The 19,545-nt window shown below is 35.7% G+C and overlaps 1 protein-coding gene across 1 annotated transcript in view; it reads right to left on the minus strand.

Moving 5' to 3' along the window:
• Positions 1-1,909: 1,909 nt before the first annotated feature.
• LOC105623860 (agrin-like) overlaps positions 1,910-19,545 on the minus strand; it is a 43,324-nt gene continuing 25,688 nt past the window's right edge. The window contains exons 9-24 of the mRNA XM_012205233.1: positions 18,822-19,118; positions 18,202-18,351; positions 17,082-17,342; positions 16,499-16,645; positions 15,922-16,158; positions 8,691-8,885; positions 7,863-8,036; positions 7,035-7,374; positions 6,487-6,714; positions 5,355-5,959; positions 4,552-4,963; positions 3,950-4,203; positions 3,529-3,625; positions 3,235-3,342; positions 2,494-2,671; positions 1,910-2,167 (exon numbers count right to left, since the gene is read on the minus strand). Coding sequence (XP_012060623.1) covers positions 1,910-2,167; positions 2,494-2,671; positions 3,235-3,342; positions 3,529-3,625; positions 3,950-4,203; positions 4,552-4,963; positions 5,355-5,959; positions 6,487-6,714; positions 7,035-7,374; positions 7,863-8,036; positions 8,691-8,885; positions 15,922-16,158; positions 16,499-16,645; positions 17,082-17,342; positions 18,202-18,351; positions 18,822-19,118 — 3,941 coding nt within the window. The remainder of the gene's footprint in view (positions 2,168-2,493; positions 2,672-3,234; positions 3,343-3,528; positions 3,626-3,949; positions 4,204-4,551; positions 4,964-5,354; positions 5,960-6,486; positions 6,715-7,034; positions 7,375-7,862; positions 8,037-8,690; positions 8,886-15,921; positions 16,159-16,498; positions 16,646-17,081; positions 17,343-18,201; positions 18,352-18,821; positions 19,119-19,545) is intronic.

Below are 19,545 nucleotides of genomic sequence, written 5' to 3' on the forward strand. Positions count from 1 at the left end.
ATATGTAAATAATATGCTGTTTTAATATCTATATAAATAGACGTTGAAGCTCTTAAAGAAATAAATAAGTATCTAGTTTTTACAGATTTAATAACTGTTTTCTCTCTATAAAGTAAGAAATGGGTAAGATCTGAACGGTCACGAACTACGCTCACGGCAGCCATCGTCAACAACGTTTATGCACGTTTATGTATAATTTGACCCCGATTTTTGTCCATCGAGTGGAATGTAGAATCCTTTGTATATAAGTGTACGTATAATATATATATTTATATATAATATATTTATTCTCTTGCGCATTTGTAAAAAGCCTCCCCTACCTAAAAACAACGTGTCGTGTCGCGTGAGTTTGTCTACTATACTGGCGATAAATCAACATCCTTTAAAATACATATTTCTTCTATTTCCGGGAAATCCATTTAAATCTCTCTACCGAACACTCAAACATAACACCGATTTATCATTTCTTTTTTTTCTTTCTTTCTCTCCCTTTGTTCTTTTATGTCGCCGTTGACGCTTCTCGCCGTTTGCATGCGCTTTAGTCAGTCTTGGCATCGTAAAACGTTTAGGTGCTTCAGTACAACTTATAAGTAAAATTCTACGACGAGATTCGCTTTGAGCGGGTCTCGCTTTCTTTCTCTTTCGCTAAATTCGCCACATGCGTATACAGATAGATTCATACATACACATATGTATCAATATTATAATTCTCGTCACCTTAAAAATATATTATTGTCTTTCGATGAAAACGTAGCACTTAATTCGCCGTTCGTGTTTGCTTCTCTTTATCCTTTTCCTGTTCATCCGCGATGATGATCTCGATGACGGACTCCTCTGGTATTTGAACAATATAAACGTGAAATAATCACGACTTTCGCAGCTCTTTTCTTCTTTTAAATCTTTATATGATGGTCGATTTGTGAATAGTGAATGATCGAACGCTGCTACTACGACCGAGTACTTTTTTCTTTATCCCTTATTAATTATTTATTGGATGGCCCTATGAGAAAGCAGTACTCTCGAAGTTTCTATAATACGCCGATAAATCCCTAGTAGTCCGCACCTTTCACGCGATATAACAATAGAGTCAGTTCTCTGATTTTAAGTAGACGACCCTGCATTCTATAGTGGAAGTATTTTGGTTCTCGTTCTGGTTCCGGTTTCATTTAGAAGTTTAAGCTTTAAATGAACAATGTCTGCATTTTATAATTCTGGATTTATTAACTTTATTATTTCAAATAGATATGACTATTGTTTAAAATCAAAGGGCCTATATCAGATCCATATTCTTCCAAAAATATCATAAATGATTTTCGAGAATGGAAGCTTTAGAACAATTCTGGTCCTACGACACTCTGGTCCTGTTGATACGTCTTATAATAAGAAATCAAATTTTTATTTTCTGAATAGTTTTTCAGATTCTATCTGTATTTTTATGAAAACTTTATTTTTTTTGGGAATGTTGTACCGGAATGCGGCTTTGCTTTTCCCTGAGAGACGCACGTTGTGTCAAGGACTTGGTGCGATTCGCGTGAACGAGGACCATTTCTTCGCACAACTTTGGCAGGAATCAATGCGTCGCTCGATCGGATTGGACATGATTGTTTTACACTTCGTCTCGACGGCGAATTTTCGTTGCACTTTGTAGTCTGTTAATTCTGGAAACACCAGAAACGCCTGCCGAGTTTCCTACGGCATGGGATGGGGTTGACGATCGTCAAGATATGTTATCATACTTGTTGTTGATATTTAGGCGATCGTCGATTTTGGTCCGCCGCGTGTGATTTACGCATGAAGGGCTCGCATTCACATCGCGCGATCAACTCGTCGACGATGGTAATGTCATCGGGTCGACGAGATTCTCTGACATCGACGTCGCATTGACGATCGTCGGACTTGGGGTTCGTTATCATACATCGTTGTCGTGACAGAAGTCGATCTTTCGTCTAGCGAGTTGTAGCCGTCGTTTGTCGACAATGAAGTCCGTTACACAGCCCTTGATGCCGCGATGGCCGGGCTTCCCGCCGACGAAAACCTTGCCATTGGTTGTCAGTAACGTTGTTTCCATCGAGATTTTGACAGGCATATTTTCATCGATTTGAATTGTACACGCCTTTCGTCGTCTGGATGCTCGGATATGATGGAAGACTCCGTCATCCACTCTCTCCTGAAAAATTACACAATACAATATTAATAACAATAGTGAGAAATGGAAATCATTTTAGAAAGATAATCATATTGATTAATATTAGAATTCGAACATGTTAATTGATCATTTTCTATTTTTGTTTTCGGAAGATTTAATGTAATATTTGTATCATTAAAATTATTTTATTATATTGACATATAATATTTTTAATTCATCTCCTCTCTTTTTATTGTATAACATCAAAAGGAATATAAAAATAAAAAAAGGAGGAAAGATTAATAAAATTGTAGCGGAGTAAAAATAAAAAGGAGAGTGACTTCTAATCAATATAATAACACGCTTACCTTGCTCTTTACGGATATTTCTTCATTAATCTTGCTCTTATAAGTGAGCACCACGTGACCATCATGCAGGGACAAAAAGAGGTGCTCTAATTTTCCTCTTCCCACCCACGCGATAAGACCATCAGGATGTATCGTCCTTAGCCGCAGCTCAAATTTGTTCGATTGCTGTCCTCTGCGTCTGAACGAACGTATTCGTAATAACAGATATTCAGATATTTAAAAAAAAGAAAATTTTATTTCAATTTCAATCTTAAACACATGTTAATAATTTACACTACGAATCTACATACTTTTATGCACTAAGATACGCTTAGATGGGAAGTTAAAAAATTAATAAATATTAAAAAAAATTATTTAAAAAAATCTTTTAAAATTTTTTTATCTGCCGTCATTGGTTTTTTAATTTTAAATTTTATGTCAATTAGAAAGAGAATAAGATTGCGATATTATTAAAATAATACTTTATATATTGCATATTTTGTGTAATATGCGACAACTGTACCATTAATAAGAATTATTGTGAGAAGCCCATCTAATTGTATCCATAATTACGATGTTACGTCGATTCTATTCAATTACATTCCCTATTATGCAATCAAATAATTGGCTCCGCCGGAGTGATTGCCAGGAATGTGTTTATTGGAGTTTGTTATATGATACTACCATGCGCGAGCAAGTAAATTGATCTATCCCTCAAACGAGTACATCACACAGCCATTTTCCATTTTCTAGAAAACTTACTCCGTGTAATCGTAATTGTCGTACTCGTAGTCGTTGTCCTCCTCCAAGTCGTAGTCGGAGTAGGACTCCTCAAAGTACTCGCCGAGGGTAGTGTTAGTCGAGTTAGTACTAGTTGGTGGTTACATAATCAAAAGGTTAGTGACAGTAGTTATAGTCGGGAACACTAATTAGCCTAGTCGTTGAGCGACCGAAGTTACTAATTTTAAGTGCACCTAATCAAACATCCTAGAGGATGTGCCGATCTAATGTTTTGATCGTCGTTTTTTCGATTAATTCTAACTGAATATTACTCACCTTCTTCCGTAGCGATGTTTAAATTGTAGGAAGTTATTGCCCTCGAAGCGTACAGGTCGCTCCGATATCTCGGTGCCAGACACATCGTAACCCATAACTAAAAGAAATATTTGTGTTCAAAATTTTTTTTCTAAAACTAAATTGAAAATAATTAATAATTATAATTAAAATTATAATTGATCAAAAGTTAAAATATTTTTAATTTTCTAAAGATAAAAAGTACGTAATATTTAAGTATATGAGATTATTAAAAAATCTATTTTACATTATCGAATATATTTCTATGATATTAATATTATAGAGAGATTTAAATAAATAAATTTAAATAAATTTAAACAATTATAAATGGATATAAATGGATTTTTTTAAGAAGAATAAGGAAAAAAATATTATATGTAGAGAGATACAAAAAAATGCTTACAGAATTCGCAATGCAAGCCGTTGTAACCGCTAGCGCATTTACAGAGATAACTATTCAATAGAGGAAGGCAGATTCCGCCGTTATGGCAAGGATTCTCGTTGCTGGGACACGGTAGACCGTCGTAAATCTCCGTGTTGTGTTGAGTAACATTCACGGCGAGGTTCTGATATGTTTTGCCATTTACCATTAGTCTCTGTACGGCGCCTACTAATCCGGTCCAGGCTCCGGACAGGCGGTGAACTTCTCGCCAATGTCTATGAAAACAAACAATCGTGATCATATATAATATATATATCATTCGTTATTCAGGTAATATATATCAGTGACGTGAATTTCTTTTTTATAACACAATAATTGAACGCCAGAATGTATGTATGATGGATGTTGTTTTTATTATAATAATTTCACGTAACACATTTTATCCGAGGAACATCCTCATAGAAACGTCCTTAGAACGTTTTCTAAACGTCTTTAGGACATTTCTTAGAGATCTGTGCTATAGGGATAAGTATAACAAATGACCTCAAAAATATGCTCTAATTTAGAACCATGAGCAGAACAATAATACAAAGTAAATACGTAATTTAATGAAAACAACTCACTTGACACCGCCAACATAAAGCGGCATTTCCAGATTCAATTCCGTAAGAGGACTTCCAGACAATCCCCTGGCGACAGTTCCGTCGTCAAGCTGAACAACACCCTCTCTGCCGAGTCTGTTAATCCTCACGCAGTGCCACATATCCCGACTGACCGGATCCGGCGACGTAATGTTCGCAATACCACTACCGAGATTGAATCTGAACTCCAATCGACCGTGAACCAAATTCAGACTGATAAAGTCGCCCCTGCCATTATTCAGCTGACCGTTGTACAGTAGTAGGCCGTCATTTGCACGCGTGAGAAACCATAACTCGATGGAGAACGCTTTCGCGACACCTTCCAAAGAGGGTAACTCCAAATATCCATTCCCGTTCATCTCGGGAATCAACAATTCCGTCAATTCGGCGTCCACTGAAAAAAATAAATAAAAATAATTTAGTAAATCATAAAACATAAAACATTAACTTTCTATAATAATAATAAGTTAAATCACTATGAATAAATCAACTGAATAAAGAAACGCCAAATACTGCCTAGATTAGATTTTGGTACCTCATAATGTTACTATACATATAATTTTTTTTAAATATATCTTCTAATTATAAACAAAATTTACATATAGAAACATTATTAGGTATCAAGTTTAATCAGTCTTGATCATATTTGGTGCTTCTTTGCTTATTTGTTTTAACATTTTTTTTTTGAAATTATATTGGAAACTTAATGTTTGTAATAAAAAGAAGAAACAAGATTGACCAGGAAAAAGTTTTTTCTCCTAGAAATCAGATGTTGTTATACTTACGGATCTCGCAATGCTCGCCAGTTCTACCAGGCGGACACTTGCACACATATCCTCCTTGTGGTAGAATGTCGCAAGTGGCACCATTTTGGCAAGGTTCGCCGACGCATGGATCCAGTGATTCTTCGCAGTTTCTGCCAGTGAATTGCGGTGGGCATATACATCTATAGTCCGGTGGATCGTACTTCTCCACCGCATAATTGCCGTGGTCGTAATTTTTGTCGTACTGCAGCTCAGAAACGTATTCGCCTCTCCTCGCATTCTTCTTAGTCCTTCTCTGATCAATCGACGTGCAGTGAGAACCCTTGCATCTGACTATGTTCACCCCGCCGTTTTTGCCGTTGCCACCTCTATTCTTATTTTTACCCCTCTTCTGTAATCTCCTGCAATCCCGGCCGTTACATAGGTCTTCTTCGAAGATCGGTTGACATGTCGCGCCGTTTTGACAAGGCAGATTAGCGCACGCATTGTCGCCACATTCCTTTACGCGATAACTCTCGAGAACGTCCCTATCATGACCCACGTGAAGATCTATGTTGTTTCGATTGATTTTCAGCTTGCGTATGCAGCCGAGGAGTCCATGATTGGTGCCGATGTTGTCATAGACTCTGTTTAGAAATTTTTTATGTTTAGAGGTATATATATTCCATTTTATTATTATTTAATATCTAAATCTGTAGGAGATATTGCTTTAAGAGTTAAGAAAAGTTTCTTGATCTAAAGAGATAGCTAATTCATACTTCGACAGTTTGAATTAAATAATTCTTGAGCTATGAAATGGAGAATAGAAAAATTGATTTTGAGAGAAAGAGAGAGAGAGAGAGAGAGGGGGGGGGAGGAGAGAGAGAAAAATTTTTGCTAATTGGGCTTAACGATTTAATAAATTTTAATCTAAATTATTTATTTTAGATTTTGTTTTTTCTCTTGATTTTAATCTTTTTAATAACAAAAATTATCTTGGCTTATTGAATTTTGATTAGGTATCAAGTCTTTTATGACTTCGACAATTTATTATAAATATTAAAACTTTTTTAAGATTAATAATATGAAAAATAGTACAAATTTGAAAAAAATTGATAATTTTATATAAGAAAGTCTCTCTTTTATTTAATAGTATAACATTTTAGAATATTACTTGGTATAATTAGTTGGCATGTTTCCGATGAAAGTATCCTGATTCAAGTCCAAAGACTTTAGCATTCCCTGACTTTGTCCGGCCACGTCTTCACCGTCATTGAAAATTAATACTCCGTCCTTATGATATCTTTTAGCTGCCACTCTGTGGAATGTCTTCATAGTCACTCTTTCCGGTGATGTGAGCACCACGGGTCCATTGCCCAAGTTATATCTAAACTGCACGTATCTGAAGCACACAATCATTTATGAGCTCCACAAATTAGATGCATCAGTCATTAATTTCATCAGAAAGTTTTTACATATTTTTTTTCGCTTTTGTCATTGTCAAACAGTTACATCAATCAATTCTATAACTAACATGATCATCTTGATATTTAAAGCGTTATAATTATCTTGACATCTCGAAATTAAATTAATCGTTATTTTAATAAGTATCTCGACATCATATCTCGACAAAATTACAAGGTAAAAGAATTGGATACTGTATATATAATATTTTCCTCAAAAAATGTATTTTTTTAGATAATTATAATAAAAGATACCAACCCATCGATAATGGCCAATGAGACAAAGTCTCCGGAGCCATCATTTTTCTGCTGATTATATAGTATGATTCCGTTGTCCGCATATGTTTTAAACTCGACCTCGATGCTGAATTTGTGATATGCTTTCAGCCGATTCATCCTTACGTAGCTTTTGCCATCAAAGGAAGGTATCTCATAATCTCGTTTGTTGATCTCCTCATCACAAAGCAGCCCGGTGTAATTTGGTCGACAGATACAAACGAAAGTTGCGCTGGGTAAATCGATGCAGGTCGAAGTCATGTGGCAGGGATAAGAAAGACACGCGCGAAATTCCTGGGTTGGTGTCACCGGAACATAATTAGCTAAACAATTGAATAGCAATTAGGCGAAAATTAATCTTTATCTGATCACGATGACATTGATAATTTACCGGCTGGGAGTTGAGTTTGTGAGCGATTGAACATAAAAAAAGCTGGACGAATTAAGATTCAGAATTTCGAAATTTTTTAAATCTCTCAATTTTAACCATGTCCATTATTAATAATTAATATTTATCTGAATAATCTAAATTATCTAATATCTTAAACGAATGCGAATTAATAAATAATAAAAAAATCACTAATACGAGATTTAATCGGTACAGTCTTTTACGTGAAGAATTTAAAAATCGTGAAAAGTAATAATTAATTAATCGAGACTCTCTGTCACCTATGTAAATCCATTTTTACCAAAGATTAACTTTAATTATAGTTTAATTTATTTTTTCCAGTTTTAAAAATTAAAAAGGATAAAAAATTAAAGAAAAATTAAATTAAAAGTTAATCCATTTCTTCATAGAAATAGGCATTACCGAAGCACTCTTGCCGATCGCTGGTTTCCGCGTAGCCCTCGGAACAAATACAACCGCCCTTTGAGCATTCGCTATTCGGTATAGTGCAATCCTTGTCGTCGTTGCAGAGATCACCCAATAGAGCAGTGACTACTCTAATCGTTGCTGGTGTTGGTCGATACACTGCGGCCACTCCTGTAAAAGTTAAATTTTTCATCATTTCCTTCACTGACAAAATCAATAATTCGAGTTTTTATTAGAAAAAAATAAATTTAAAATAAATTTTTAATCGTCAGGACTCTTGCCAATTAATTTCTAAGACTATCTGGGAAAGATAAAAACTTTGATAATTTTATCTCTCAACAAACTTTATATCAGTCTATTGAATTAATACTAGTTTATTGAACTAATTCATTGAACTCTGGGATTAAATGCGCAATGAATTTTGAATTATTTAATATAGTTATAGAATTAAATATATTTCTGCAATTTTCCCATTGTCAAGTATTATCAAACGTGCCACATTTCAAGCATTGCAAGCAATTTTGAAGCATTAACGTTTTGATCGTATTAATCCACAATTAATAATAAATCAATAACATGGTTAATAAAGTAGTACATTACATTATTTTATCTGGTCAGTTGTTTCAATAAAATGATTTAGTAATCGGTTTTATATCTTAAAATGTTTTAAAATTTTTGACAAGAATTATAGGCTCAAGAAGTTAATAATATTTTCTTGAAGATAAATTAAATTTTTTTTACTTATTTCATTTTTTCTGAAAAAAATACATGATTAAAAATCTCATGAAAAGTTTTGAAAAGAGGGGACGTTTCTTTTCTTTTTACCATGTTTTAAGTTATCTCTGTCGATGGTGATGGTTTCTTGATGAGCTCGATGGGTGTAATAATATCGTGGGTCCGGCTCGGGTACCAAAAGATGCCGCGTGGATTTGGACAATGGAGAAATGGCGGCTGCTGGTTGAGTATACTGTACAGCTGTATATCTCTTAACGGGGAAGTCCGTATTAACCATAGGATCGTCTGAAAATGTTCGTGAATCTCCATTTCCTCATCATTTTCCTTTTTCACGTTCTTCATTAAAAAGTTTTATTCATCTCAAGGCTTATAACCAAAAATATTTATTATAAGGTTCTTTTTTAATCAAATATGATTTTTTTTTACATTAACGATTAATGAGAATTAATAAAAAAAAGATTATTAGATATATTTCGATGTGCCTTATTATAATATTTTATTTATTATCTATATATACTATCGCTTGAAGAGAAAAAAAATTAATTAAAAAATTTTGAAGAGACTAAATATATTGTATAAAAGATATTATATAAACAATTCGATAGAAGAACATATCAGTAAAAAAACGGATTATAATTATTTCTAATCGGTTATGTTTTTAAAAATCGATTTCCATCAGCATCATATGTGGCATATTATTCATCAAACAAGGTTTTGTCGCTGCGAACTGTGTGTATCCATGTGTAGTGTATGTGGGTGAATGAAATTCTATCACGTAAAAAAGAAAGAAATATTTAATTTTCCTCATTAAAAGTTATAACGATGGCGACGTTTGTGAATATATATATGATTGTAAAATTGTAACAGAGAGAAAATTTTTACCGCTGCTTGGATATCTGTTAATTAATTTCGAGATAAAACTCTAGTCCTTTTTTGGAAGGGAGAAATTTGCAAAAAATAATAATTTCTTCATTTTGCTTCTGTTGATAAAATCTATAATGTAGCATTATAGTGCACATATTTTATTTGCTATAAAAAAGATTACGTAAAAATATATAAACCAGAAGAGAGTAAAAAATGAACGAAATTTCAGTTCAGATTAATTTTTGCTCGAGCTCGAATAATTCTTATAGACCAACCTAAATTTTCATTTGTGCTTACGAAAAATCTCAGCGGAAGAAAACGTTGTGGAAGGCGCCCGTTGAGCTTTCCGTAATGATTTAAGTTGCGATTCTGAAAGCTATATCCGAAAGTTTTGAGAGAGACTCGAGAACCTTCAAGAGCTGCTTCCTAATCTCGCTACTCACAGCGCTCCGTATCTCAATTTTTCTTTCTTTTCCTCTTTCATTTCCATAAAATGATTTGTTTTAAAAATACCATTCTTTATACCGAGATAAGTACGAATAAATGCAGCCCCTTATTTTTTAGCTTTAATCCGGCAGATTTTCGCTTTTCTTTTAATAGGAAATAGAAATATATAACATTTTTTTTCCCCACAAAGGGAATTATAAATCGAGTTATAGTCGATGAAGAATTGATAAAGGGGTATTCTATTTCAATTAATCTTAAGATATTATAGGATATCTTCATAATCAAGTTTTGACTTTGTGTTCTCAATTAACTTTATCTTCAGATTAGATTCTAACGCTTCAGATTGAAATCAAGTTATGTAACCGCAATAGCTTCATAGCTTCAACATCAATCTCCAGGGCATTTATAGAAATCCACAATGCATTCTATAAAATTATCTCATTTCGTTTCTATTATTATATCCATTTGCGTGAAAAGGATTTGCGTCACCCAGACGCCCAAAGATGAGCGTGACGATGACGAGACGGCGGCGTTCCTCTAAATAATGAAAATCGAAAAGCTAATTCTATCGACGCAGCGTAACGCGAAACTGTTAACAGGAATCGCAACGGTCTTAATGGGGTTTTAATTACTTTCCAATTGCCACGTTGTTTCCTGTTATTGTTCGTCGAGGATTTCCACTATTTTTTTTCTCAACAATTGCCCGCCATCCGTCCTTCTTTCTCTTCTTCTCCCTTCGGATTCTGAACTCTCCTCTTTCCGAATCCCGCGCATCCAACAATCCGTTTATTTGTCTCCGTTTAATCGATTCGTTTATTTACTTTCGTTGTGACAACGAGCTTTTCTCGTTCTCTCGCGCTGTCACTGCTGTGAACATTCCCGCCTTTTCTCTTCTTCCGGAGCGGCTTCGGTCCATTTAAGGGACAAGAACTCCGACCGACGACGAGAGAGGCGAGAAATATGATTTACGACGAAATGGAAATATGATCTGGCGTTTTACGATCGGCGAATCAATTTCTGCTTTGATGGGTATTTTTTTAATTTAGACGTCTAATGAGACGTTGCTTTAACAAAACTATACATGCTCTCAATTAAGAATATATAGGAATCGATTGATTACTAAAAGACGCCTAAATTCTAAGCAGAATCGTAAGGCTCGTAACATATTCTTGAAAGACTTGTAAGAACTTTAAGTACTTATACAATATTTTTATAAACAGCTTCTTACTAACCATAGAATTTAAAAAATCGATAGATATTTACGAATAATCATTTTATGGTACATATATATAAAACTAGAATATTAGTCGTAATTAATTCTTACAAGTTTTACGAGAACACGTTAAGAGTTTTATGATATTCCGCTTAGAATTGATCCATTAATTGGATTTTTTGTTTTTTTTCTTTAATAGAACATGTAGCAGTGAATTAATATTTTCCAACAAATTCTAAATTTTTTTTGCGAAACGAACGTTACATTTTAATTTCCTCATCAATTAAAATGGAACTTTTTAATTATTAAAAGACATATTACAAAAGCTGGATTATGCAATTTGTTGAACATGGGAACTCAAGTTTTCATGATACAGTAGATTATACTAATCCCTGTGTTATATTGATTTATTGCTTTTTTTTCTGTGTCTCAATTTATTTCAGGATGTTCCTTTGATATTTCACAACATTTTCACATGAAAAAGTAAACGTCGGTCGCATCCGTGAATCTACCTATTTTCCTTTCAGTTATCCCAGTATGCGACCTCGATATCCTCGCTTTTCGATAGTAATGCGATCATCGTAACTCGCGCTTGCATCAAGCGTATCGTATACTCGCAGGATATCTGACAACTACGTCATCCGTCGTCGGTCTACAGAATTCTCCGGAAGGGTAGACCACAGTATGGTCTTCCTTTGCACAGAAAGCCGAAAGAACCAGCTGTCACAAGAAATTACGGCATGCATTATTTACCAGGATCCAAAGTGCCGGCGTTCACATCATCCTGTCGTCCAATTCCCCTCCCCCCTTCCCTCTTGCTGTCGCCAACTTCGATCTTGGTGCATTGACGAGGATGAGGCGAACAAGAAGGGTACGTCGAATGGTAAGGAATCCCGTGACCACCCAGTGAAGTCGGCGTATACTCGATGAAACTGCTAGAGCGAAGTCGAGGGGAAGATAGTGAAGAAACAGTAGGAGAAGGAAAACAGAGAGTTGGAGCGAAAGAGAGGAAGGAATCCACGAAGACGGCGTAATCTGATTTATGTTTGACTCCAGAGGACGAGCCCCGAAGAAGAACTTTTTAAGAGATTGACTTTCAGCGAGAGAACCCAGACCGGCTGAAAGTGAGGGAGGTTGGGGGTAGAGGTGATGGGGGAGGGAGGATGGGAGGGAGACTGAGCAATCGAAAATAAGGAGTTGGGATTCGCGGGGCGAGTCGGAGACTTTAATAGATTCCGACGTTTCGCTCCGCGAACTTCGTCAGGGGTTCGGAATATATCTTGAGAAGTGCAAGGAAAAAGGAAGGAAAGGACACGGAAGTGGAGAAAGTACGATGGCGATAGGAAGATCTCTCTTTCTTCTGTACTTTTTGCATGGTTTATCGCGGTGTGGGTGGGTTAGATTCACCAGTCCTGATTGAGTCCGGGCTCCAAATTTAATGCCGGAATAATCAACGGTCCGCAAAATTAGATCGTGATCGTGGCGGTCTCCTTTCCTTTGCTTGTTTGTAATTAGTTGAGGAACTCTCGCTAATGATGCGTACGCTCGTTACATCTATTGCCGGATCCGCGGGAAGAGATCGATTATGTGAGCATCAGAGTAATCACGCGGGAAAGCTTCGAGTTTTTCGAACAACATAATTCTATAGTTCGAAAACAAAAAGAGATTCAAATAAAAAGTCTGGTAAAAAGTCTCTCCGCTATAAACTACATTTCGCGTTTTTTCTTCGGGACATAGACTATTGTTACACGGAAAGTTTTGCTGAAATATCTAAAAATTTAACCAAAATTTTAATTGAATTTAACTAAAAGATTTTATTGAAGTATCTAAAATTTTAATCATAAATTTAATTAAATTTGACTAAAAATTTGTTAGACCTAAAATTTAATTTAAGAGAGTCGACTAGATATAGATCTGAAAATAATTTTGTTTCGACATCAAAATAATTATGCAGGATGTTCAAATTGATTGCTTATAGAATATTAAAACTTTGCAGCATTGTCGTCAACAGATATTCCTTAAGCGTTCTAGATAATTATTATTTTGATGGTCCAAGAAAAGTATTTTTAGATTTGTATCTAACTAAATTTTTAGATACTTTAGCAAAATCTTCTTTCCGTAAATCTTACTATCTGACGGATATTCGTCGTCCTTCATCGTTTTTCTTTTAATAATTATAAAAAATTTTCTCTATCTGATGATATCTTTCACTAAAATTTTTTGATTTTTTTGAACGAAGAAAACAATGCTGACCGAGAAGACTCACGACTAACAATTTCGGATAAAACTTTGTTGGCCGTATCTCTTTGTGAGGAGGCATGAAGGGAGAGAGAGGAGTAAGAGAGTTATGCGAGTCACGCGGGTTTAATGCTCGCAGCTGGACCGCCGGACCGCCGCTAGTTACCGTTCTGGATGTCGGTTCTTCTCTTCTGGAGACACGTCCCATGGGCGCCACTTAAGACGAGATCACGCTGGAAGTCCGCGGTGATTTAGTTAAAACCACCTTCGGCGCTCGCTCAGTTTCGCGAGTTAACGTTCGCCAACTTTCTTTATGTGCGAACGCGATGGTCGGTACACCTCCGGGGATGCTTTAACACGACTCCGTCCGAGTGAACCTAGTTGCATCTACATTCTCGTTACGCTTCCGTATTGCTTCCAAGTAATCGCAATAAATCACCGAGCGATTTAGAAATTACAGTGACAAACCTTGAAAATCGCAGGCCAAATGTATGTAGAGATATAAATATGTCACATATTCAAACGTATGTGTGATTTAAAAAAAAACAGATTGAAACAATAATTAAAAATTAACAATTAAATTTTTTTTGTATATTTATCAAACATATAAAATCGATTTTAGAAATCAAAACAATACAAAAAGAACAAACATTAATAAGAGTTACACGCGAATGTAATACAAGTATATTCAAATTTATTATACATAAGTTAGCGTAGACTGTACATAGAAAGTTTTGCTATAGTATTTAAAAATTTATTTAAATTCAGATCTGAAAATAATTCTATTGAATCATCAAAATAAATATACATGACACTCAAGTCGATTATCAGAATGTCAAAAGTTTTTGCAGCATTGTTCATCATGCTTGAGATTTTCTAGATAGTTATTTTTGATGACCTAACAAAATTATTTGCAGATCTGTATCTAGGTAAATTTTAAATGTTTCAGATCTGTAAAATCTGTAAAATCATTGATTCTATCCGTGTACGTTTTATATTTGAATTATCTTTAGTATATAATTTGGTTGAAAATACTGTGTGATATGTTATAAGAATTATAATCAGACGTTAGATTTCTTATACTGTCTCACGATATTTTTTATCTTTATTATTTTATGCTGAAGAGCGCTCAAATATTCAAACGAACCAAAATGTATTATACATTCTGCGCTTTATTAACTTATGTTAATAAATAGATTTGAATATACCTATTTATGCTTTAACATCCGTATGACTTTTAATCTACGTTACTTCTTTTTTTATTGTTTTGTTTGTATATCATGTCCTTTATTAATTTCATCATTTATCATTTTTATATTTCTTTGCATATCGGATTTTTATTTAAAAATATTAGTGCTGGCGAGTTGAATGGCGACTCGCAGTAATTATGTGATCGCTTCGATTATGACACTTTCGTGAAGTAAAGTATCTTGCGAATGTGTAACGCAAATCCATTTGCTTACTTTGCTTCCTTTCTTTCTCGAGTTACTTTTCGATTGTTACATTCGTCGCGATTAGTATTAATCACAAGTGTTATTCACGAAAACGAGAACATGTTGATTAAGAAAGCAAGCAAAATAGCTGCGGTGATTCCGGGCAGTTGCAGGTGCGGGGGTTACAAACATATATATACATGTTAGTAGAAACTTGATGAGTTTATTATAACGTTTAGATATACAAAGTGGACTATTAGTTAGTTCTTCTAGGGTAAGCTGGGCATTTCTTTAATCAGACTTCTCCACGAAGAAAGAATCTCCTAACGCTGCCGTCTCGTCTTTATCTTGCCTTCAATCTCTCTCGCAATTAACAACGTTCTCTATTTGAACAATCTAAATTGTTATAAACCGATGTCACAGAGTTGAGCGCGACCGTCCGACTGCTTTATTAGGCTACGGTTCTATCAGGTTGTCCTCGAAGGATCTCTGTTCTTGATAGTAACAATTATTTCCATGTATACTTAAATTCTTTCCTATTGTACAAATTTCCTGATAACTCCTAAACGATGATTGCATCTGTTGGTCCTAGCTATGCGATTATCTAAATTCTCCTGATTAATTAAGAATGAGTCGCCGAATCACAGATAATAATTCAGATTGTTGGAGCAACTCAACTTACAACAATATGCCGCAGTTTCATAGATTGTTCGGAGATTAGTTTTACGTTCAACAGGTTCTTCTTGTATATTCATCGGATCGTTTCAAAAATTCTGGAATATCCTATCACTGACGCGTTTTTCTCTGTTAACATCGCTACACAATTAGGCATACTCTTCTCGACTATGAGTTACGAGCATCGATTTCATCTATCTAACTACGAGCTGACTGGCAATCGCATTATTTGTAGTTTTTTTCTAAGGGGTATACGATTTTGTTAGAAGCTGCCCGTGTTTCTCACAATTTTCGGACGTATTGTTCAGACTGTGTGTGTGTGTGTGTGTGTGTGTGTGTGTGTGTGTGTGTGTGTGTGTGTGTGTGTGTGTGTGTGTGTGTGTGTGTGTTTTCTTTCAGTAGCGCAGGATGAAAAGCGACCTGTTCGGCGGAGTACGTTCAGTGAACCCACCTCTGCAATGGCCAAAGGCCTGCGTAACCACGTCGGCCTGATGACCGCACGCGTAGAGCCGCAGCTCGCACTCGTTGTCGTAGGTCTGCCCGTCACTGCCGCATACCGGTACGGATGGTACATCCGCCGGGCAAGCAGACGGACAGACGCAATGCACGCCGCCGATCTCCGTGCAGTGGCCGCCCGAGTAGCACTCCAGCTCGTTGCAGCTCGTTGGTACGGGCGGTATCATGTCCGCTGCGGAGTAAAGCGGATTATAGCGCGGCGTTAATAAAATTACGCCATCGTTGCGAGACCGCGTTGCGTCCCGGGATACCATCAGGTCTACCTTGTAGACTTTAGAACGTTATCTTAGCGTCGGGCGGTCGAAGAATAAATAGAGTTTAACACGAGATCAGTTAGGGGACTCGAGTTTAAAATTACGTTTTTGAGTTTGAATGGTAGAACAAGTTAGAAGAATGAATCTTCTTTTGACTCTATATTTTTATTTTATAAAGGATATTGAAGGGTATTAAATCTTAATTACTAACTGGTGCTTTTAATGAAAAATTTAAACGATTATTGTTAGATGTGATACCTGAATAACAGCCAGTAGACGTGAGTATCTTGTTGTGATCATTGCAGATTGTACATTTTTGTCCTTGGATATCAGGCTTGCAAACGCAACGTCCTGTCATCTGCTCGCAATCCTCCCTCACGGAACCGAATAGCGAGCAGCCGCATGCTATGTTTAAAAAGAAAAAGTTTACTTGCATTAATTTTTCACAGACAGTAATGATTATAATGTATATAAGGAATAAATATAGCAAAGTCGACTAATTACACATATTCTTAATTACAAATTAAAACCTGAAAATGGCATATTAATTCGTGAATCTAGCATGACACTTCCCTTCTAAAGTATAACAAAATATTTTTTTTATTTTTTACTACAGTTTTACTTATATCTGATGGAAAAAAGAATTATTATCTGGAATTATAGTATAGTCTGGAAAGTTTTTCATGCTTTGTTAAACACGAGAGGAATATATTCTAGTGAATATATTTCACGCAAATGCTTGTGATGACACATTCTCTGTGTATCTGTATCATATCACGTATGTTCGCGTCAAATGATTACGGTGAATGGAGAATCGTGGAGTATACTGATCCAATCTTACGTATGCATCCCTGATGACCCTCGCTTATCTTCGGTAGCCCCCAGTAACCCGGCATACATCTATCGCACTTGAGACCGCCCACACCAGGCTTACACTCGCATTGACCGGTTTCCGGGTTGCAGGTGTCAGACACGCTGCCGAGTCGGTTGCAACCGCATAAACTCGGGCAGCCCGCACCGTCCGGGCCGAGTGCGGCGGTTTTCCCATCCGGACAACAGCCGTGCCACGAGTCCGCGCATTTTACCACCTGGATACCGTGAACTAAAAAAACACGCAACTGTGAGCGTCGCGGAAACTTATAGGATATGTTGATCCTGCAGCGCAACTTGCTTGCGGTCGAGGGAATCACATTTCGTGAAGAATGTTTTTGTGAATAACGTTCTCGGAGATATTAAACTATTATATATTAAGAATAATTTTTATAAACGATAATATCACATATTTAGATGTACATATAATTATTAATATTTATTCAGACAAAAGTTTTTCAATTGGTATTAATTGGTCGCAAAGAATCTTTACCGCAAAATTTTGAAAAAAAATAAAGAGCAAAAAAATTTAGAATTAAATAAAAACAATGAGTAAAGCGCGAAATAAAAAAATATTTTAATATAAAAATTATGAAAATTACTTAAGGACATTCTCCGATTGCAGTTGTGCTCAATCTAATGATTACATTAGCGCTCACCATTATGAAAATTTTTTAATTTTTATATAAGTGTAATATTCCCTAAGAGTTTTAAAGCACATATATTCAGGATACTAAAACAAGCTTATTCTAAGTAAGTTCCAGAAAAATCTAAAGAAAATGGATTTTTTTTGGAGAATGTCCTTAAATTATATTGCATTCTTTTTATTTTAACAAACCGATATTATCGTTACAATAAATTTTTTAAATTACTTTTAAAATATTAAAACTAAAACTTTAGAACTGTACTGTTTATTTCTGAATATGTCATGTTAGCAGTAAGAACTTATGCTGAGCGTATGCTCTTAATGATACTTCAACAATTTGGTTCGCTATTTAATATGCCACGAATTAAAAGATCGAAAAGTGTTGATAATAAATATGTCTTTGACATTAGGCAAATATCGGACTGAAAGTCTTCTTCTCGCTAACCTTTCTTGCAGCAACGAGCGAATCGCGTCGTCTGATGGCAGTAACTATTGCTAGGGCAGTCTTTGCGTTCTGGTCCACTACCACAGTCGTACTCTTTACCTTCGGAGTCCATTAACGGAGGATCCCCGTTGCAAGGTTTGACTTCCATGCCTGCGTGAACAGTTATATGTATTATGTGTATGCGTGAGCAGAAAGATTTTTAGTATGGTTATCCAATTAATTAATTTACAAAGCAATTTCTATATTGATTAACCCTTCATCGACTATGTAGAATTTTTCACTTTTCTAAACTTAATACAAATTTTTATATTGTTCCAGATTGTATAAACATTTGAAAAATTATTATTGTACATACTTGTGAAAGCTTTAACCACGAGTTTTTACTGTTACAGAGTAGTCAGTCAAGTTGTATTTTACTTATTTTTTGCAGATTTAAATTTATCTACAGAATTCACAATTAAAATCTCGACTGTGACTTCGAAGTACAACTTGATTAGCGGAGAGTTAATTAATGTTAAAATTCATTAATATTATAAAAAGCGCAAGAAAAGCGTAGAGAGTTGTTAAAATATAGCTCCGTCTGTTGTCTCAATTAACTGGTCTTCTTGAGAGTTCCGAACCTTGGCAGAGATCGAGAGGTCGCAATCTGAGTTCCTGTTGCCTCTGGCAAGCCTCCATTTTCATGGCGCAGAGGGAGGAGTAGATTCTGAGGTCGCTACCGCAGACAGGCCGCATATTCTCCGGTGAAATAGAGGCGCAATCGAATCTGCAGCTACATCTGGGAAACTTGTCCGGGCCGAGCTCGCAAGTCGCTTCGAAGTCGCAGTGAATATCTTTGCATGCCTCCCGCTCTTGTGTGCTAGTCACGTCGGCGATGGTGGTGACCACGCGAGTCACCGCGGGCGTCGACTTGGTCGCTGTTAGAAGCGGTTAGAAAGCGGCTGTTAGAGCGGTTTATTGTTAGAGCATTACGTAGGCAAATCATTAATGACATGCGGTTAACCTGGATCAGCGTTAGAGGATCTTGGCGCTTTAAGCGTCTCAACTCTCAGAGATCTTCTAGTAAAAGTCTGGATATGAGAAAGTTATTTTCGATTAATTCGTCATGTTTAATAATAATTGTTTTAATAATTTCTGAGAGAGAAAGAGAGAGAGAGAGAGAGAGAGAGAGAGAGAGAGAGAGAGAGAGAGAGAGAGAGAGAGAGAGAGAGAGAGAGAGAGAGAGAGAGAGAGAGAGAGAGAGAGAGAGAGAGAGAGAGAGAGTAGTAGAGTAGTAGTAGTAGTAGTAGTAGTAGTAGTAGTAGTAGTAGTAGTAGTAGTAGTAGTAGTAGTAGTAAGTAAGTA

The sequence above is a fragment of the Atta cephalotes genome, assembly GCF_000143395.1.
Source record: "Atta cephalotes unplaced genomic scaffold scaffold00065, whole genome shotgun sequence".
Lineage (NCBI taxonomy): Eukaryota > Metazoa > Arthropoda > Insecta > Hymenoptera > Formicidae > Atta > Atta cephalotes.